The sequence below is a fragment of the Harpia harpyja genome, chromosome 3 (assembly GCF_026419915.1).
Source record: "Harpia harpyja isolate bHarHar1 chromosome 3, bHarHar1 primary haplotype, whole genome shotgun sequence".
NCBI classification, from domain to species: domain Eukaryota; kingdom Metazoa; phylum Chordata; class Aves; order Accipitriformes; family Accipitridae; genus Harpia; species Harpia harpyja.
This window is the reverse complement of record NC_068942.1, coordinates 33,406,714-33,428,904: the sequence shown is the minus strand read 5'-3', so window position 1 is coordinate 33,428,904 and position 22,191 is coordinate 33,406,714. Positions and strand designations below refer to the sequence as shown.

Genomic DNA, 22,191 nt, shown 5'->3' with positions numbered 1-22,191 from the left:
GACCTGACGTGATGGGCAGGCTGGGCAGCCTCCTCTGTTGGAACCTGGAAGGAGATCCTAACACTTTTTACAACAGGCACCAGACAGAGGCAGTCTTCATTGCAACGGGAGAAATAACTAACTAAATAGGACCACACTGAACCTTGGCCGTCTTGGGTTTTGGTTAAGACAACTTACGACAACACCAATTTAAAAAAAAAAAAAAAAAAAGAAATGCTCTAGCCAAGCAATTTGCTATTTACTGAGGAGGCCTAATTGCTTGTTTGAAATGCTTGCCATATGGATCTCCTAACTAGAAAGGCTAAATTTATTGATTTCTGAATCAGGAAGTTAACTACTTTGAAACTAAGGCCTATGCTTCTTTAGGCTTTTTGAGACAACCCGAATGAGACTGAAACTGGAGATGCTGCAGTTAGCATTCATTTAAAAAATGGTGTAAATGACAGCATTACACAAATAAACCCACAGATCGTTCCCATGTTTTAAATAAACAAATGCTTGAAACGTTCCCAACTTACTGCTCAGCTAACACTGAAATGCTCAATCCTCCTTTCTCTGGTATCCAGTTTTCTCATAGCACTGCTGCAGTGTTAGTTTCAGATTAGTTGGCATTCACATGCGGTATGCTGACTGCACAGCAACTACCTCTCTATGAATTTTCAGTGTATTAGCACTTATCAGAATAGATGAAGAAAGGATTCTTGACTTACTCATGTTATCATTTGCATCCTGCTAAAGTGAAAGAAAAAATTCCACTTGTTTCAAGCATACCAGAGTACGTCCCGGCTTCAAAAAGTTTTCGTCACAGTGAGGAACACATATTGCTAGGGTCTAATCCATGCATTCGTACACATACATGCACCCACATGCTCTTTCTCTCTTTGCAACTCACTCCCAGCTGCATGGAAGCTCCACGTAAAAGGTACATTTTCCATTAACAGTACCTAGACCACAATTTACAGCTCTGAGATTGTTTCATTTCTTGTCAGATGCAATCTATAATTAGCCATAGGGGCCCTGTTTGTCTGTTCCTATGGTGACTCTGGGTTAAGAGGAAGGAAACAATGACAGTCTCAACTTTTAAAGGCATAACAGAGTAACATATAAATCAATAAGCCGTGCCATTCAGGCTGTGTAACTCCAGAATCACTTCACAGAAAGAAAGTTGTGGAGTTTTCTGTCTCACCATATGCTTGATAGCTTTCTTATTTCAACAGGTCTCTAATAATAGTCAGAGAAGCACTGATATTGTGGATACAGTCATAGGGCAAACATACCAGGTGGCATCTCACCATTGACTTCAGCAAAACTGCATCAGTTTACTATCTGACAATTTGGCATTTAGTTTGCCCTGTTTTGTCTCATAGAAGCCTTCCGCATTATGGGCAGGGACTGCCTGGGTTGCTCCCTCACCGCTGTGGCAGTGCTTTATTCTAGCACCCATGTCATGGTTTGGAGGACCTTGACACTATTTCACAGAAGCATTAACATGTGCTTTCCTGCAACCAGCAGACTAGGAATAAATTTGCTCACTGCTTCCTGAACAAAAACCACCACGTTATATGGTTATTCTGATAAAAAAAGTTCAAACTCAACATTCAAGTAGAAAATAGTTACTCCATTAAAGGGTTCAACTTTAACATTCAAGTGGTAAAAAGCTGTTTAAGACAATTGAGAAGTAACCTCAGAACAGCCCCCAGAGAAAAGAAAGAGTTAAGAACTTCACAGCCTATCCTTTAGGCTAGAGTGTTTTCAAATTTCCTGGCTAACTTTGCACAGATCACTGCAAGTTTCTATTCCTCAGCTTCTTCATCTGTAAAGCGGAGCAAATAAAGCTATTGAGTGCTCTGATAGCAGTGTTAAAATATATCCCCGCTAGCTGTGATACTGCCTTTTGTTTGGAAGGAACAAATTAATCCTGTGACAGCAATTGTCTAATACACAGACAACACTGTTAATCATGGAGGATTATACGCAGCTCATCCTGTGGTTACTACTGTCTATGTCCACCTCATGTAATTTTTACTCTGGCTGGACAGGATTTTCCTATTAATAAGTAATAGATAGAGAATAATGAATTCTCTGTGATCTATATACAGTTCATTTCCACCTACAGGTAAAGACCAAAGGGTTTATACAGCTACTGACTTCACACGCGGTTCCATGTGAGTGTGAAGGCTGATGTGTGACCTGTGCAGGACACGGAGACCTGGGCTCTCACACCCCAAGTCACAGAGCTTCGCAGAGGAACCTCTTTCCTGGGTTATGCTACTCGGCTCTTTCACGAAGCTCTGAAGCTTCTCAATGAAGGAAACAGCAAGGCAGTGTGTTTTGAAAAAGTAAAAGGGCCACCTTACCTTCTCCGACTGTTAACAGCAATGCACACTGCAAGAATCAACGCAAGTGCCACAAGAGCGGCAACTATGATCAGCCATTCTGTGGGGAGAGTTAAGGGAGGGGAGGAGAGCGTGTTAACGTATCGCATGTAGTTTTGCCATTTCGCAGAACTGCAAGAACAAAAGCTCTTTTACATTCTTTAAACTGCCAGACTGTTTTTCCTAGCTTGCAGGAATGTTTGTTTGTTTTACAAAGTGCTTGTGCACAAATTGAATACATTTTCATCATTCAGCTGTACACAGGCCAACTCAGATGAAATACCCCGTTACTGTTAGCACCTATAAGCATTGTCCTTTGGTGGACATAAGTGAAGAGGAGTTGCATCACTGATTTACTCCAAGAGCAAAAGAAAAGGCTTAGCAATGATTCACCTGCAATCCCAGGCAAAAAAGCAGGATGACTTTCAGGTAGACTGAAATGTTCATTTTTTCATTTAAAACCTTACTTTAAGGGGTATTTTGGGGGCAAACTCTAAAAAAAAAAACCAAAAACAACTACAAAACTGGAAGGGACCCTAAGAGGTCGTATCAGCTACATTTCACTCCAGTGAAACAGGGTCAATAAGGAAATGGCTGAGGAATGTTGCATTTGCTCTTAACATTTTTAGTAAACGAGATTTCACAACCTTCCCAATAGCCTATTCTTTATGCTGTACTAACATTATAGACAGAGATCCTCTCCTAAGAGCTAACTCCTTTGTTTGTTTGAAACAAGTCTCCCTTGTTTAACAAGTCTCCTACATTTCATTTGAAACAAATTACTTCTTCTAATTAGTTAATTATTATTACTTATGGTGAAAAACTGATAAGCATTCTTTTCGTAGCATAGTATTCTCATATCTCCCATTAGTTTTCTCCAAAAATGATGAGTTCTTCAAAAGGTGCTTCAAAGGTTACCTTTCCAAAATTTTCTTTGTGCTCTTCTCTGTTTTTTTTCTCTGTGATTAATGCAATGCCTTGAACTGAATGCAGAGCTTCAGCTCTGGACTTGGTAGGCCTAAGTAGAGTGGGATAATTTTTTAAATGAAATGTTTTAAAAACTACTTTACTGTTAATAAGTCCCAGGATAGATTTGCATTCTTTTGCAGTTGTATCGTGGCGTTGGCTTCTTTCTGTTCCGTTTTAATCTGCAAGCCCTATTCTGGAACACTTGCCTCAGCTATTACTTTCACCAAACATTCTCATGGATATGATAATTTGCATATATCTTTACTGAATTTTGCCTGATGTCATATCAATTTATAAAGGTTATTTGGATGTTAATCCCATTCTACAAATGCATGATTTCTCTCATCTTGATATTGCTGGAGAATTATAAGAGTTACAGTATGCTCCATTTTTCAGACTACTAGTGAAAATGCTGAGTATTATCTGATTCAGAACAAAGCCTGGACAACTGTACTTGACCTACATTTTAATCTCTTGCTTCAGTTCATATTAATACAACTCTGTGCTTAAATTGTTAAAACATATGACTTCAAAAACCTACCTGGTACCTGGGCTGACCTTGGTTGTGAAACTATTTTTGTTGTTGTGGTCTCTCCAGGAAAAGTAGTAGATTCATAATGTCCCTTGTGTGGTCCTTGATTACCATATATACTGGAGGTAGATCCTAAAGAACAAAACTATCTGTTAGGCCAAATATGCTTAGTGAATATTTATCAGCGAAGTACAAAGACTATGACTTTCACAGTTAAAAAACCATATTCTAGAAAGATCATGCTGAGGTCGTTGAAAAGTATTTATACTGAAAACTCTTACATAGATTACAGTCATCATACTCATCCGAACTATGACTAGTTTTAGTATTTTGAATAACAAAGCTCATGGTTTTCCCCTCTTGTCTTTCTCATATGGTTCAGTTTTGATTATGTTATGCTTTTGTGAACCTAAATGCAATTATAATTGCCTAGAAATTTTCTGGAGAAAATGTAAAGACGTGAATGGTGGCAACTTTCTGAAGAGGCCTTTGTCATACAAGTCAAACACAGTGTCTGTTCCATGGGGAAAAGAGAGTGAGAAAAGTAGAGAGGGAAAAAAAAAACACCCACAACTTTACTTTTTTATTTAAACCTAAAATGACCAATATGGAGAAATTTTGAAACTTTTAATTTTATTCCTACTCAGGATAAAACTGACTTTCTAAAACTAATGCTTTCATAAAATAGAAGGATAGTTCTCTGAATTGTTTTAAAGTGATAGCTATGTATAGAGTGGGACTTTATTTTTCCAAATAGAAAAAAATGCTCTCTGTAATCTTAGAAGTGGATCCCCTTGTCCTTCTTAATAAGTTGTGTAATTTGGTTCTAAGACGGTATTAGATCTTAAATCGAAATGCATACTTCCAGTCTCAAGTACTTGCTATGCTGGCCATACCGCTTAACTTTTATGCAATTACATTTCTGGCCCATGCTGTTGCCATATGGGTATCCCAAGTCTAAAATTATCAGCAGACTATAGATATAGTGATTTCATTTGGGACTACTACTTCATTATCACTACAAAAAAGATATTACAGATCTCCACCTCTCTGAATTCTTCCAGACTCTGATAGAGCAAATTAAGCATTTACTCTAATCAGCTGTAAAGTTCTTTTTCTTTTTCTTTAATACACACTGCAACTCATTTCTAGCCAGCATTTCTGATCTCATTTCCTAATAGCAGCTGGCAAATACAAAACTGAGAAGCACGTTTTTTCCCCTCTGTTAAGCTTATCCAGCAAGTAGTTCATGAATCTTCCAGATGTTTTCATTCTTTTTATTAACAAGAAACTTACTGCCTGGTGAGTTGTTTTGTGCTATCTCACCACAAAGGACAGAGCACTAATTCAGCAACTAAGGGTCCTGATCTAGCCTCCAAGAAAGCTGACCAAGAGGAACATACTCACTTGTCTACTCCACATCTCAGCAGATTTTTTTTTTTAAGGTGCTTTATATCATCCTTGAGAAATGCCAGAGCTTTTCCACCACAAAGCCCCTTATAAAGGCACTCAGACATTTATTAAAATTCGTGCACTTAGAGAACTGCTACATTCACCCTTCCCCTCCCCTGAACACTGAGAAGATGACACAGGATTCAGTTATGTCCCCTGCTGTTCTGGCTTGCAAGTGGCAGGGAGGGATCCTCAAAAGCTCTCTACATTTCATTTTGATGACATGGTAGATTTTTTTCTTTTTGACAGTTATTTTTTGTGTTCCTTCAGTGGACTGATTTGTTACTCCGTGGACACTTGGGCAACAGATCAGTCATTAGTGTGATGTAAGACCACAGCTTAAACATTTCTGTAGAGAAAAAGCAAGTGAAAGAAAGCAGTATAGTACATCAAGCCATTCGTTTGTTCAGAGAAAGCCTTTAACTATAGTCTGCCAATACATTCATGAATCTTTTCCGTTCCATTACGGCTATATAGGGCAACATTACAAATGAACCCTTCAATAAATAAACTTTTTTATGATGATGGTAGTGTCCTAGTAGTTCCCTTGTATTGTGTTTATATAAAGCACCAAGAGAAAATAAATGAAAAAAGGAAGAGTTTGGGGAATATGGCCTTATAAGCCTTTGCCAGGGCACTGACAATGCAAAGATTTGACACAGACATTCACCTTGAAAATGATCTTCAAACCAGTTCTTACAGGTTTTATGTGCTCAAAACAGAACGGTAACAAACATTTTTTCATAGTGTGTAATGTCCGCACATAAAATTAAGGAGGCAGCTTGGATTAATTAAGTGAATAGTGCAGCGAAATTCAAGAAATTAGTTTGTTTTCGTAGGAAACCATTATTAAAAAAAGATTTATCTTTCCAATAAAATTCTATCAAATACATATTTTGCATTTATACTGCTGTGCCTATGTTAAAATACTATAATTCAGGCAATTTTGATAGGGTTGATTTTACTGGGTTTATATAAAATTCTGGAAAAAAAAAAGTAGGCCAAATTCTACCTGACAATGTATGAATTAACATTAATTCATTAATTACTAACAGAATTATCTTTAAGGTTTTTGCTGTATAATGCTATAAAAATATAGGTACATATTCTTGCTTATGTGCAAAGAACGTCCACAGAGCATTGGCCAAAATCTACACTGGGATGGTTCCACTAACTTCCAAGAAAGTACATGAAAATAGTATTTGGATTAGTGTGCATGAGAAGTAGCATTTGGAAAAAACCTTACTGTTAGGATGATTATTTGTATGGAAACTGCATTTGGGAATAACGAAAAGTCCTTTCATTTCCCATACTACTAGCATGTGACCACACACACAAAAAAAGAAACACTGTATGTAGTGTAATAAGTAAACACTGTTACTGGTAACTGCAGCAACTCTATCAGAAGAATAAACCTTTGAAAAAAAAGAAAGAAGTTGTTCACAAATTAAATGTCAGTTACAACCCAGTAACATACCTATAATTAATCACTGGCAAAATACCAACAGTAAACACACCAAGAAAAAAAAGGTTTCACGGAGAATTACCTTTCTTTTGATAAATATTCAACTACAGGGAATACAGATGGAAGAAAAAGTGACACACAGTTAAGTGTTACATAGCTATCATTTGTGCCCAGCAAAAAAGAAAGACAAAATGCTATCACCTATGTATGGGCATGAGGAGAAAGTTTACACTTGTTCACTTTAATAGTTGCATTACCATATACAGATAAGAGAATATTAGAAAAAGTTATTTTCAAAACACTATTTTCAGCGTTTTAGCAAATGTCCTCTGCTTTGCACAGGAAGAGAGTCCCTTTAACGACATCTTATAAGCAGGTTACAAAAAAAAAAAAAACCAAACCAAAAAGGAAATAATAATATGACAATAATTTACAATTATGGTTAGTACATGTTTTTGGACGATTGCTGTTGTCCAAAATAATAACTGACTGATGGATAAATGAAAATGCTCTCAATTTGTAGTTCTTACTAGTAGGAAGAGGGGTCTGCAATTGGTTAAGATGATCTTCAGTGTCTGCAAGAACTCCAGGTATCCAATCGACGTGGGAACCGTCCGTGGCGTTTGCTTGTTCGCTTTCATGTGCAGGTGGAGTGCCGGGTGCCAGGGGCTCCTTGGTTGCTGTCTCTCGGTTAACATCATCCGCGGACTCTGTGACCGCCGTGACGATGGCATGATCAGCTTTAAAGGTGAGCACTCACAAAACCACCACCCACGTTATTTCCCTCTTTCCCGTACCACAGCAAGCCCGAAAGCATGTCCATCTTCCTCAACCATAGCACAGAAGGAGAGAAGACATGAAGGCCTCCCCTTCTTCTTCCACACTGTCACTGGCTTCTGAGAGACCTGTAAGCACCACATACATGCTCACCATGTTGGAGGGAGACGTTGGCTACATACACAGATCCCAGTGACAGATGGAGAGGGAAGACCTTCAGAGGAAGAGACCGCAGCAGCAATAACCTGACCCTGTAACTCAGGAGTGAGCGGCCATACTGCAGCCAGATCTGTGGCGGTCTTGCCTGGCAATCCACTGGTGAGGACGACTAAGGAACAGAAGGCAGAATTTGTGGGACGTAATTCTTCTAGGATTGCCCTGCCCTCACCACCGGGACAGCACTCCCCAGTGATGGTGCTGCTGCTGAGTCACAGGAGCAAGCCATCTGATTAACCCACCAGAGCACCTCCACCACACCGATCATGGTGCCAAAGCATATCGAGCCTGATCCCGCTGATGCGCAAGAAAGGAAGATGCGGCTGGGGACTCAGAATCACCACAGTGCGTGTCTTGCAGAACAGTCAGGAGGCCACCCAGAAACATGCTTCAGCAAAGGACAGAAACTGCCAAGTGTACCAGCAAGGAGGCCCTTATGCCTTGTCCAGAAGGTAATTCTATCAACAGCACAGATCCCACCACAGATTTTTGCACTGCAATTCCACACCAAGAACGTAGAACCCCAAGATGAGGAGGACAGGGAAAGGAGTCGATTTCAGAAGAAATAATGTCTCATTTCGCACCAGGCATGAGAAATGAGTATGATCCATTATTCTTACTGGTACCCATCAGAGAAGAGTCATCATCAACTTGGTTCGTACTAGCCGTGGTCCTGTGGTGGACATGCTCCTCAGGGGCATCTGTGGGATGTGTGATGCCTTCAGTGCCCTGTCCTGGTTCATTATCTGAAGGGAGAGGTGGCCGAGTTGGGTCTTCGTGGTGGGCACCATCAGAAGAGGCAACAGCTGTTATCACGATGATTTAATTGGCTGTTAATTCCATGTGGGTGCTGCCTTGCCCCTCCCATTCCCACCATGTTCAAGTCTCCTGTTCACTTTAAACCTCTGCTACCCTTTTCTCACCACAAAAGGGGAAGAGAAGGGAGACCTTCTGTCCTCCCGTACATCATCACTGCTCTCTCAATGTATTGATCAGACATTTTCATTTCCTGTTCTCATGCACTTTTTTACTTAATCCAAAAGATTCCCAAGGACAGGGGATACAGGGAAAGGAGATGGACACAGCCGTCAGGAGAATTCCCTGACTTGCGTCTCAGGCTGACCACAGAACCTCAGCTTCAGGGGCGCTGTCAAGTCCTGCTACAGTGTGTTTTATGTTACAGATATTAGTACTGACGGTTAAGAACCCTTTCTACAGGCATTGATTCTCCTTTTTTGCTCAAGACTCTGAGGGGTGACAAGTTACAGAAAATGGTTATAATTCATTGTTCTTTTTATGGTAGTCATAAACCTAGGTTTCCTCCTAGAATCAGCTTCAAAATTTGGCATTATTGAAGGATTTTACCTATAAGAATTACTTTGTGGTATCATGTTTACTGAGCCCACCACCCACACTGTTCTTCTCTTTCTTATATGCAGAGTAGACTTTATGTTTTTTATTCTAATTAGATCATAAAGAAGAAAAGGAAACAGGCTTTTCTGTTTATTTTCCTTGTCATCAGCTTTCTGTTATCATAACCTAAGCTGTCCCGCTTTTTCAGAATAGCTGGCTAATGCTGTATAATGGCAGGAGCAATGAAACAGAAGAGATACTATCAGAGGAACACAGCAACCATAATAGAAATTTAACTAGTTTTCACAAAATCAAAAATAGGTTCTGAGCATTGTCTGTTTAGGAAAGGATTAAAGTTACCTTTCCTCTTATTTCAGGAATAAGTCATGTGTTTCTCATATCATGTTTTTAGAAAGTTATTTTGATGGTATAAATGGTAGTGGTGTTGGTAAGTAAAAAATAAATGTTTTACACAGAGCTAAAATTGAAAACTTCCATCTCATCACCATCCAGGCAGAGCACAGAGAAAATTAATCAATCCATAATTTATATCTATGTCTTAAAGAGATCAGTAAGTTATTCCTCTCTACAACTTCATGCAATATCTTTCCAAGATAGGCTGAGAGACATAAGTTATTAAATATACTTGATTGATATTATTACTAGTACCTGTAGTGGAAGACTCTTTTTCATGATTATTCTCTCTGGAAGGAATAATTCTATCCATTATAGCACGTTGTGTGTAATCCTCTCCCTTGTCCCAATCTGGATACACCAATGGGTCTTGCGCTGAGTTGTTCTGTTTGGCCCCATGGTTGGAGGCCATAGCTGTTATGATGATGGTGAAGTAATTATGAACTCACTATATAAAGATCCGTTTCTCATATTATTCTCCTCTTCGGTTCTTGTCTCTATGACAGGCCTTGCTCACATGTCTACTACATTTAATGGCAAAGAGAAGTAAAGCAGATTTGCTTCTCATTCTGGTTTATGTTTAGAAAAGCTGCCTACTGTCACCAATAGAATTAACTCCTTCCTCAAACTGAGCATAAGCTTTTCAGAATCAAGATATCTCCTTGTTTTTCAAAAGTATTTCCCCAAATTATGCTGTTGACTTTGTATTGGTTGAATATCAAACCAATATCCACCAATGCAGAATTAAGAACAACAAAGGCAGAAATAACTGCAAGAATATGACCCATCAGTAAGAGTTTAATCACAGAATTTGAGTGTATTGACTATCCAATTTCCCCCCCTGAAAATTTCACTGTTTTATTAGTTGCAGCCTCCCCAGGAAAAGAGACAAAGAAGTCTGACAGAGGGGAAGGCTAGCACATGCTGCAGATTTGTGAATGGTGCACACAATAAGTAAGACAGCATTCAACTGGAGAATATTTGATATTGCAGTTATTTAGAAAAACATGATATTGTCCATATCAACCAATCTGTAGGTTTTATTAGACAGTCACAGTGAAAAAGTACCCCAAACTTCTAAGTAGCATAACCCTTCTTAACCCCCTCAAATCAATTAAAAAAACCCAAGAAACTTGCCAGTGTGTTAAAATTTCAATTGCAACTGGGCCAAGTTTTATTGTTCTAGTAGTATAGTATAGTATAGTATTTATATATATTAGTTATACATTGTACTGCATCACCAGATTTTTAAAGGATGTTAATGAAACACCTGGAGTTGATATCTTAGAGGAATGTGGGCTTAGGGACTGCTGTAGCAGGGAGCTACACAAAACTTTTGCTAATAAGATTACATATAGTTGAAGGAATAGATCTACATTATACAGCATCTCAAATAATGGTTATCATATGCTTGTCTTCAGTGGCCGTATTTGATCATCTGCAAGAGCAGATGATGACAGTGTTAAATTCACTGTTGGCAGTGCTCAGTATAGCACATCAGTCAATAACTAGTAAACTTAGTACACTCACAGGAACAGAAACTAATATATGTGAATTTTCAGTTACTATCTTTATAGTACAATTTCATCTTTTACGTCTCAATTGCTTCAACCGATGGAAGAGAAAAGCCTCTCTTTTATTCTACACTATGCTTTGCTTTCTTCCCTTCATCACCGGTGTCATCTCGTCATAGTTCAAAAGTGGGGTGAGTAGATATTTTAGACAAAAACTTTTAGATATTAATGCCATATTAACAAAAACTGAAAAAAACCCAGGTCCAATAATGACTTGCAAGAGGGGAGTGAACACAGCTCCCAGATAAGTGAAAAATACAACAGACATTATTATTTTTCCATTTAAGGATTCACTGTTTCCTACAGATAAAACCCTGGCAGATAGCCTGTTAAAGCCTTGTGACTGCATGACACAAAACACAAAACATAGGAGACAGTTACTGAATTAATCTACTACAGGTCTTGACATGCAACCCAAATAGGAGAGAAAACAAACCTCCAGGAACAGGTGTGAAGAATAGAATAATTTAAAAAAATATATAATATAACATCAGAATTGCTCAGGTTTATTCACAGAACCTCTGTTATGTCCTCAGAATGCAAAATTGTTAGTAAAAAAATCCTAAAATCAAATCTTTAGTAAACCCTGATAATTTACTAAAATGTGACCTGTAATATTACCTGTATGAGAAGATTCGTTTTCAATATCATTTTCACCTGCAACAGTAAATTCGTGTTGTTCAGTACTCCCTGTGGTATTTGCAGGATTTTGCTCTTGACTTATCCATCCAGAATGAACACTGTGTAATAGCGGATGTTGGGTTGGTCCTTGATGTTTTTCATTTTCACTTGTAACTAGTGCTGATAAGATGATGATTGAATCAATAATGATCGAAACACCCAACACCAGTCATATTCTCATCTTCATGGTCTACAGAGCAAGAGTGCTTGGCTTTTGTGTTTTGGCTTTTTGTTTTCATTGTTACATTTGATGTGAAATGAAAGATGAAAGAAGAGAAAAGTCCTTTGGAAACCCTATCACACAAAAGCATCACAAGGATCGGAAGAAGATTTAAGTGTGCTAGAAAGTATCCAAATGACCAATCGCAAAGAAAAGCTATAGGAGAAGCAGTGGAAGAACACATTGAAACAACAGCTTGCATCTCTACTTCACATTTATTAATACTAACTTAACTGTTGAGTCTGTGTATTCTGGGTTTTTGAAAGTGAAAAAGATGGTGAACTTTCTTTTTTGAGTTAGTATCTCAACTAGACAATTACAAGGCTGGCTCCAAGGAAACTGTCCTTTCTTCTGGGACTGGATGAATGAAATAAGTAGGTTTATATATTCAAAGTTGAAAAGTATACTTGTTTTGAACTCAGTAATAATTAAAGCTTTTTCTGACAAAATAAATTTTTTGCTCACTCTTTGATTTGCTGTTGTTTACATAGCAGAAGATGCAGTCAGGAATCACCTGAAGTACCACCACCATAAGAGATTTTTCTAATGAATATTAAAAGGCTTAGAAAAGATACACCAGAAAAAAAAAGAATATCTCTAACACTAAGATGAGCATTAGAACTCAGTTTGAAATATATTTGCCTTAGGTATCAAATGTTTCCATGAATGATATATTAAAGGTAAAGCAAAGGTCCTTAATCAGAGTGTGCAAAGAATAAGCTAGACCTGTTACATATGCCATAAGTTACCAGCTAGAGAAACCTATGATATTTCCCCAAAAGAGCAAAACTGGAGAAATATTTATCTTCACATTCAGGCAATGAATTGTTCATACAGAGGGCACTCATGCAAATGTAATTCATTATTTTTGTAATGAAACCCATTACATATAGATTATCTTGTAAAAAAAAAGTTAAAATTAACTAATGTATGAATACAACTGATCTAACAATACTTCAGAACTAAAAGAAAGTTATCACAAAAATTATTTCTAGGTGATTATAGTACCTGTTCTCATGCCAATTGTATAAACTTTCACTGTTCAAAATGACAGGTATCTAGCTATTGGAGGCAGATCATATAAAACCAAAGAACTACCACGGGATGTAGAAAATGTTTGTTTTTACAGAGGGATAAAAAGGCTTTCCACAAGTCCCAGTGAAATGTATTTCTTTTCAGTACAATCTAATTTTATGCAATCACAAGGCTGGCCCGCAATCCAGCTGTATATAGCTGTGCCTCCAGCTATTCAGTTTTGCACCTCTCCTTAACAGGGTAAAGCTGTGCATTATAGCCAAAACATCCTGAAAATGAAGCTCATATCCAGCTATGCTTTTCAAAAAATTTTAACTGGAAACTATTTAGGTACACAACAAAAATAGCTGGAGAATGCAGTCTGTGAGCCTTTGCCTACAGAGGTTTTTAGGCTTGAAGAACATGAGCACACTTTCAGTATCTCAGTTGGCTACTGGCACTAACATTGGTAGCAAAACGTTCACATTCATCTGGAGGTAGTATATTATCCTTTGTAGCACAGTTTCATGTATTTGAATCACTAGCTCCCTTTTTTGACTTTTATCTTCAGATTTTACAATAGAAATTTTGAAGTGGAAAAAAGGGAATTTTTTTTCTCACCAAGGTGGGTCACCAAATGTTACAATCTGCTCAGTTTTATTACACTACTGGCAGTACAAGTTTAAAAAACCCAGAGACGTGAGGAAAAGTGGCAAGTAATGAAGATTAGATGCAAAAGGTAGACTTGAAATGACAGATGGATATTATAGATGCCAACTCTGAGGGCTCTAGTACAAATAATACAAAGGTATTATACTGAACTGAGGCTAATGGTATGGGAATTACAACCAGCTGTGCCAAAACAGTGCTATACTTCACTGAATTGTGTCACAAATCTCAATATTATCTGAAATGCTTAATTGCTTTACCCCTGCCGGCAGAGCTAGGATACTGCTCCTCTTCATCTGTATACGCGGGGTTCCGATGACCATGTGTGGAGATTTCCAGAAGTGTTTCGTGTTGCAAGTCCACAGCTGTTAGGACAATGGAGGATTCAACGCTGACCATGCTCTACATCTGCCACTATTACTCTACTGTTAGTGTGTGCCATAGAGGTGATGGAAAATGGAAATTCATGCATAGCTTAACTGTAGTGTCTCTACTCTTCTTATCAAATTCCTTTACATCAAACCAGTTGTTCTTTTCTTTGCATTGGACAGATGCAAAGTGTCCCAAGAAGAATGGGAAAAACAAGCAATAGAAGAATAATGTATAGCAGAAGTAGCGCAAAACCATTACAGCAGTTACAGACATTTAAACTCAAGTTTGAAGAATAATGCTGGACCTAAAGAATATGGTAGATGTCTGAGTACATGTAAAACATGCTTTCTAAGTACTCAGATTCATGTTAGAATATCCACCACCAAGCTTAAAAGCTATGGTCAGCAAAAAAACGAACGCACCTTGACAGCCACCAGGAAGCCAATATTAGTCAATAAAGTTATAGTACAATTGAACAGATAAAATAAAACTTCCACAAGAGTCTATGATCAGAGACTGTATACATGCACCCATGGAGCATGCAGATACCACTAAGCCATTAAAGGTAGTTGGAATGCAATATGCCATGTGGAATAAGTCACCAATGAAGAATCTCAAAGATAAATAAATTAACACCAGAAATACCCAAAACTTAGGCAAAAGAATAAAAAATCCCGAAGGAAGATGACTTGCTCATTTTGTATTTTCTTCTAAAAATGAAGACCACTGCTGAAAAAAAAAAATACTCTACTATCTTAAAAAAAAAACCCAAAGCTTATAAACAGTGGTTTATAAACACTACTGAGTAAATAAGTGCACAGACAAAAGACACATTAAGATGTGCTTAAGTTATATTAACATAAATTAAATTACAAAAAAGGAACAGATTATGATCTTTGTACAAATAAGAGTGTTAGTGTACAGTCATTAGTGGCAACATCTATACTCAAAAAAACCCCAAGGGCTGGGGCCATTCCCTGGTCATAAGGCCAAGCAGCAGACTGTGTGCTTCAGTGACACACAGCATTTGGCTTTGATCCTAATATGTGGTGGTTTTCTGGTATTGAGACAAAATTATTTTAGATATGGATTACTTTTTTAGTTAAAAAAGAGCTATCAGATGATCACTGTGGAAATATTCCTATCAGGAAAATAAGTCTGGGTATTAAAATATATTAGTTGTGGTATTGGATCATGCTTAAACATCTGAGGTCACAAAACAAATGAGATGATGTCAGAACAGTGCATGAGAAGAGTGTGGAAGGTATCAAATATGAGACTGTTTTGTTAACACTTCCCAATGAAAAGGGCACTTGTGGTTTGGCCTCCCCAAATTGTGCCTGAACATATTCCACAGACAGGAAGTCTACATTGTATAGAGATAAAATATAATTAAGATGAACTGGAATTATTTTAACACTTTTTTCCACAAAAAAGAAAAAAGTAGAAAAAAATATGAACATTTATTTTTCTTGGAAAATCATGAGTGAATGCATGCATTCAAATACGCATGAAAATGAGAACTTAAAATTAAGTAGTGATAGAAGAGATATTCATTCTACCGATATGGACCTGTCATGATTTTTCCAATCACAAAAGAGACATTTCCGAAGGAACAGTTGATGAGAAGAGCAACCAATTTTCACACAGTATATGTGTGGCAAAGGAGGAGGAACATCAGGTAGGACAGGAAGAAGAAGAAAGAAACCATCCAAAGAGAAAGGAAGTTCCTTACTAGTACTTGGAGCATACACGTCTTTGGCCACACTCCTGTCCCAGCCTGGAAACACTGTTGGGTAAGTCATCTCCTCTGAAGAGTCTTCGTCATCCGAACCGTTGCCACTTGAGGTCACATCTGCTGTGATGATGTTAAATCTGCCATGAAGCCCCAACCCACAAGGTCATCTGCTGACAGCAGTTATGCTTCCCTCTCTCCCCTACGTGCAGCCTTACAATCACAGAGGAGAGTGTACAGCACCCTGCGTCCCATGGTCCATATCTCCTCCTGGTTCTTCTACCCACAAGGGATTTGTCGCTCTGCCATGGCCCTGCTGAAGCTGCCCCATGGGGCTCTTAGCTACGTTTCCGTGCCCTATGCATGCTCGCAGCACTAACCGTACCTGTCCTCTCCTAGCAGAGTGAGCACAGTGTACTGGCTTGAAAACACTTTCTTCCTTTCTCCCACAAGTCCTTCTCATTGGAATAGTCTACTTCTAAATTGCCTCCAAACAGGAAAAAAGAAAAACCCAAGTACATCCTTTATAAAATGACTCACATACTCATCCCTTTCCGACATGCAGAATACCTCCACAGCACACGAACAATGCGGACAGCGGCTCTATTGCTACCAAATGTACAGTCAGCGAGAGATAGCCCAGTACTTTGCTTGTCCCACTTCAAACACACAGTAACAAAAAGCAGTGACACAGAACACACGTTCAACCTCCCTCCACTTAATGCTTCTGAAGGTTGCTGCCCTGGTGCCCTGGTTATTCAGCCCCTAATCAAAGTGCCCTCTTAGCAGGACATTCTTTACCCTCAGTTGCTTGCGTGGGTTCTTGCATCTTCTGTCCAGGGTTTGACCACCACCAGTGGTTTGAGAACGGATTCCACCAAGCTTGGGTGGTGGCTTTCTCCAGGTTGTCATGATGAAGCCCTGGAGCTGTTAGGACATGGTTCGTTCAACCAAGATCTTGTTATTATTTCTCAAGAAGCACTTTTCCTCCAGCAAAGTCAAGTCCACCAGCACCGTCACCCCGAGCATGCTCATGCCACCGAGACGGATGTGAGTGCAAGGTGAATGTATGAACCCATGGTATCATTACATTCTTCAGCCAGCCAGATGCAAGCACTAGTGGCAGTCCCAAGAAAGAACATGGTCCCTTGAGAGGAGTCATCAAAAAGCCCTGTGAGTCTTTGCTAGCCCTTTACATTCAACAAGGTTAATGAGTTCCTCACAGGCTTTGCCAACAGCTCACAGGCTTTGCCAACAGGAGAGAGCAGATAGCCTTACATAGGCCCCAGAATGAGGAACATCCACCAAGATGACATAAGATCAAAATCAGTTATAAAAGGTGAAAGAAATATCCACGACGGGCAAAAGGGACACTCAGAGATAAGCACACCCATTAGTTTAGCCTTCTTTTCTACTGACAAACCCATGAAGCCAATGCTGCCAAGGACCTGGGCTCAGAACTACAGCCATTCCCCTCGAAAGACACATGCACTCCCCTTGTCCTGATGCTGTCAGCAAAATCCACACCAGGAACACTTTCCAGTTAGGCGTCAGCATAGCATGGAGAGAGAGGCGCAGCTTTACTCCTATCACATTACCAATGCACAATATTTTCACAGAATATAGCATTTCAAATAGTAATGTTCCGTAGGTTTGTGATGGGCATTTAAGGATGGGAAGAGATTTTTGTTTAGAAAAATTACAGGAATCTACAGCCCTTTTGCCCACTGTGCTAGGCAAGACAAATAGACATTGGCATGCAAACAGAAATAGCTGTGCCACTTGTATAGAGGCTGGAAACTCCCTCCAAAGAGGAATTATTCCTTGAGACACAACATGCCACGGGGGAAGCCCACAGGTCACATATGAATGGAGACAAGACATCAATTCTAGAAGCAATGGAAGATGGTGCTTCCAAGGATACAGATGGACCTCACAAGATCTAAACATTTTTTTCCTGTGGCATGGGAGATATGTTTGAAACAAGAGCTGATTGGGAGAGCATCCAATTTTCACACAATATATGTGTGGCAAAGGAGGAGGAACATCAGGTAGGACAGGAAGAAGAAGAAAGAAACCATCCAAAGAGAAAGGAAGTTCCTTACTAGTACTTGGAGCATACACGTCTTTGGCCACACTCCTGTCCCAGCCTGGAAACACTGTTGGGTAAGTCACCTCCTCTGAAGAGTCTTTGTCATCTGAACCGTTGCCACTTGAGGTCACATCTGCTGTGATGATGTTAAATCTGCCATGAAGCCCCAACCCACAAGGTCATCTGCTGACAGCAGTTATGCTTCCCTCTCTCCCCTACGTGCAGCCTTACAATCACAGAGGAGAGTGTACAGCACCCTGCGTCCCATGGTCCATATCTCCTCCTGGTTCTTCTACCCACAAGGGATTTGTCGCTCTGCCATGGCCCTGCTGAAGCTGCCCCATGGGGCTCTTAGCTACGTTTCCGTGCCCTATGCATGCTCGCAGCACTAACCGTACCTGTCCTCTCCTAGCAGAGTGAGCACAGTGTACTGGCTTGAAAACACTTTCTTCCTTTCTCCCACAAGTCCTTCTCATTGGAATAGTCTACTTCTAAATTGCCTCCAAACAGGAAAAAAGAAAAACCCAAGTACATCCTTTATAAAATGACTCACATACTCATCCCTTTCCGACATGCAGAATACCTCCGCAGCACACGAACAATGCGGACAGCGGCTCTATCGCTACCAAATGTACAGTCAGCGAGAGATAGCCCTGGTGCCCTGGTTATTCAGCCCCTAATCAAAGTGCCCTCTTAGCAGGACATTCTTTACCCTCGGTTGCTTGCGTGGGTTCTTGCATCTTCTGTCCAGGGTTTGACCACCACCAGTGGTTTGAGAACGGATTCCACCAAGCTTGGGTGGTGGCTTTCTCCAGGTTGTCATGATGAAGCCCTGGAGCTGTTAGGACATGGTTCGTTCAACCAAGATCTTGTTATTATTTCTCAAGAAGCACTTTTCCTCCAGCAAAGTCAAGTCCACCAGCACCGTCACCCTGAGCATGCTCATGCCACCGAGACGGATGTGAGTGCAAGGTGAATGTATGAACCCATGGTATCATTACATTCCTTCAACAGCAAAAATATCCAATGCTTTTAGTGTAAGTGAAATTTGAAACATTCTGCTAAAGTGTAAGAGTGTGTTACCAGCTCTGTAAGTCCAGTAAAGTCAATGAATTCTGCATAGCATTTTTAGTTGTGACAGATCAACATATGTACCATATGTGAAATATGCCCAGTATTTTGACAAAAAGCATTCAAAGCTAACAGAAGCATGCACACCATAGAAATTGAAATCTCTCAGGCAAGTTAGGTGATAGTTTAACCTTTCTCTCTGCTAAGGTATTCATCAATAAACTGAGAAACAGTGTTTGCAAGAAGAGCTGAGGTTCAAGTCATACACATATTCACCAAAAGAAAGCAAAATCTACTTCAAAATGTTTCTCTGGAAAAATTTTATTCTGGCAATTCCTCACAAGCAATATTTTTATCAGCATTTAGACCATCTTACTTCTATATCTTGATGAAGATATCATGTACTCTTCTGCATTCAGAATAAAATCTTTAAATAACTAATTCAGAAAAATACCTTCAAGACTAACATTAAAGACACCAGTTTTGATCATTTTTTGTGCAATATATGAAAGCACTGGAAAATGCAAGACCTAGGAATCAAAGTTCTAATGATCAAACAGGATAAACTGATGTTCTTCAGTCTGCAGTAGTTATGTTTTGCTTATCTGTAAACTGCAAAGTGTACAAAGTGTATGGACTTAAACTCAGAACTGCACTTTTTCAAGGTGTAGCTATTTTGGTGTCCTGGTTTTGGCTGGGATAGAGTTAACTGTCTTCCTAGTAGCTGGTACAGTGCTATGTTTTGAGTTCAGTATGTGAAGAATGTTGATAACACTGATGTTTTCAGTTGTTGCTCAGTAGGGTTTAGTCTAAAGTCAAGGATTTTTCAGCTTCTCATGCCCAGCCAGCGAGAAAGCTGGAGGGGCACAAGAAGTTGGCACAGGACACAGCCAGGGCACCTGACCCAAACTGGCCAACAGGGTATTCCATACCATGGGACGTCCCATCTAGTATAGGAACTGGGGAGTGGGGGCGGGGGATCGCTGCTCAGGGACTAGCTGGGTGTCGGTTGGCGGGTGGTGAGCAATTGCACTGTGCATCATTTGTACACTCCAATCCTTTTATTATTGCTGTTGTCATTTTATTAGTGTTATCATTATCATTATTAGTTTCTTCCTTTCTGTTCTATTAAACCGTTCTTATCTCAACCCACGGGTTTTACTTTTTTCCCCCCTATTCTCTCCCCCCATCCCACTGGGCATTCAGGGGCAGTGAGTGAGTGGCTGCGTGGTGCTTAGTTGCTGGCTGGGATTAAACCACAATATTTGGCCACAAAACCTGACAGATTTTGCCTTTCTGAGAAGCTGTCCTTGTCTGAAAAAAAAAATTGCCTCTTCTCATAGTCAGTAATTGCTCCTTAAACTTAGTACTACTAAGTTCTGGCACTGGTGTCAGAAAATGTGAAACCTGGACATTCAAAATCTGATCTCTGAGCAACAGACCATCAAAACCCAGGTGGTGTCAGATTTGGAGCGGAACTGTGAACAAAATGATAATGCCAAAACATTGGTTAACAAGAAAATAACTGAATAACTAAATAATTGCCATCGACTTGCTGTAATTGGCAAAACTCGCACCTCTACCTGCTTTCCACAACAAGCCTTAGGAGCTCATTTTCTTAATTGATGAATATGTATTCATGGCTTCCTTCCACATACAAAATACCAATGCAGATGTTTTCCTGTGAGATTAGCCAAAGTATGGACATAAGACTTTTTTATTGGTGAGATGTTTTGCAGGGAATGCTCCAAACCAAATAAAAGGAAAATCCACCAGAGCATAAAAATGTCTATTCTATATGGATGAACAAAATCAGTCGCAGTTACTGTTTGAGAAATTAGCTCTGATAACTTAGGGAAGTATCTCATTGATCTGCAACAGAATTTTATGACATCTGAACCATGACACATCTACAGATGAATTATAACTTGTTAATAACAAAGAGAAAAACTTGTTCCAGCCAGAAGAGAAAATCAATGGCAAAGTGCTGGACCATGAACTTGATGGAGAACATCACCAATAATGTCCAAAGCCAGAGCAACAATGAAACAGGATCATCTGAAGAACAAGGAGCTGTGGCAATTGCTCACTTCAACCCCATAGCAAAGAAATGTTCTGATCAAGCTAGACACCTTCTCACCAAACTTTAAGTTTACAAACGCTGGGTAGTATAGATGGAGAGCCAACAGTTTTGTTTCCCATTTTCACACACTATAGATTTAGACAGCTATATTTTTAGCCATCTATCTGAAGATATATATGAATAGTTTTCTCCACTTATTTCTTAATTTTCTACTTTCCTGCCTGTGGCGTTTTTCTCTGGGAAATTAAATTGTGGCCAGGATATTTCAATGAGCCTGTTGCACAATGTAAATAGCAGACATTGGGGTGTGGCTTTATTTTCTTTTTTGTTCTTCTTTCTTTTCATTTTGTTCTCCACGTAACTTTCTCCTATGCTACTGAATATTTGATGAATTCTCATGGAGATGCATAGTTTATACTTAACTTCTGAAAGGAGTGCTAAATTACTCATTCATTTGTAATGCAGCAAAATTAAATGAAATGGGTCGGTCTGGCTTTAAAGTGATGTTGCTGACTAATAGCTAAACCTACCAGAAAAGCCCAGGTGCAGTACCTTCACAATCTTTTTTTCCAGAGAATCAATGTATCAGCCCTAAACCAATAAGCAATCATTCCAATGCTATCACTTCTGTGATACACATATATCAGTATTGGCATCTTTTATTACATAGCTCTAAAGTTATTTTGATCTTTTAAAATCTTAAATACCTCTAGTTTTCCCTCTCTAAAATAGTCATGCCCATGAGAGAGAACTGTTAGCAACAGCAAGGGACATATGTATTTAGGACCAATACATTCGATAATCAAGTAGTGAAAGGAAAACCGAAAGCACACATGCATACAAAAGCAAATGAATAGGAAGGAAAAATCACCGCCAGAGTCAACCAGACAAACTGCCCACTGTTACCAGGTGGAATTTCCCCTCCACCCCTTAGAGGCAGTACTTTGTAGCAAAACCTTTCACTTGAAACAAGCACCGGAAAATTCTCTACTTGATTTCAAGGTTTGGGGGAAAACCAACCAGATATTTCTTTTTTCCATCTACATATTTATAAGGTGTTACTAACCTTCACATCCTCTGAGACAAGATGCTTGGTTGAATGATTTCTGTCTTTTGCTAACTGTGTG

General features: G+C 39.2%; 1 protein-coding gene across 18 annotated transcripts in view; it reads right to left on the bottom strand.

Annotated features, from left to right (window-relative positions):
* The window catches only part of CD44 (CD44 molecule (Indian blood group)), a 58,953-nt gene that overhangs the window by 4,780 nt on the left and 31,982 nt on the right, over positions 1–22,191 (bottom strand). Inside the window, exons 7-17 of one of the 18 annotated variants that reach the window (XM_052781850.1) lie at positions 18,623–18,748; positions 17,924–18,046; positions 16,620–16,745; positions 15,819–15,941; positions 13,972–14,076; positions 11,749–11,928; positions 9,809–9,967; positions 8,407–8,592; positions 7,324–7,503; positions 3,886–4,008; positions 2,358–2,436 (exon numbers count right to left, since the gene is read on the bottom strand). In XM_052781850.1, the coding sequence (XP_052637810.1) occupies positions 2,358–2,436; positions 3,886–4,008; positions 7,324–7,503; positions 8,407–8,592; positions 9,809–9,967; positions 11,749–11,928; positions 13,972–14,076; positions 15,819–15,941; positions 16,620–16,745; positions 17,924–18,046; positions 18,623–18,748 (1,510 nt within the window). Of the gene's footprint in view, positions 1–2,357; positions 2,437–3,885; positions 4,009–7,323; positions 7,504–8,406; positions 8,593–9,808; positions 10,992–11,748; positions 11,929–13,971; positions 14,077–15,818; positions 15,942–16,619; positions 16,746–17,923; positions 18,047–18,622; positions 18,749–22,191 lie in introns of those variants that run through there. The other 17 variants (XM_052781854.1, XM_052781851.1, XM_052781853.1 and 14 more) reach the window with 17 other exon arrangements.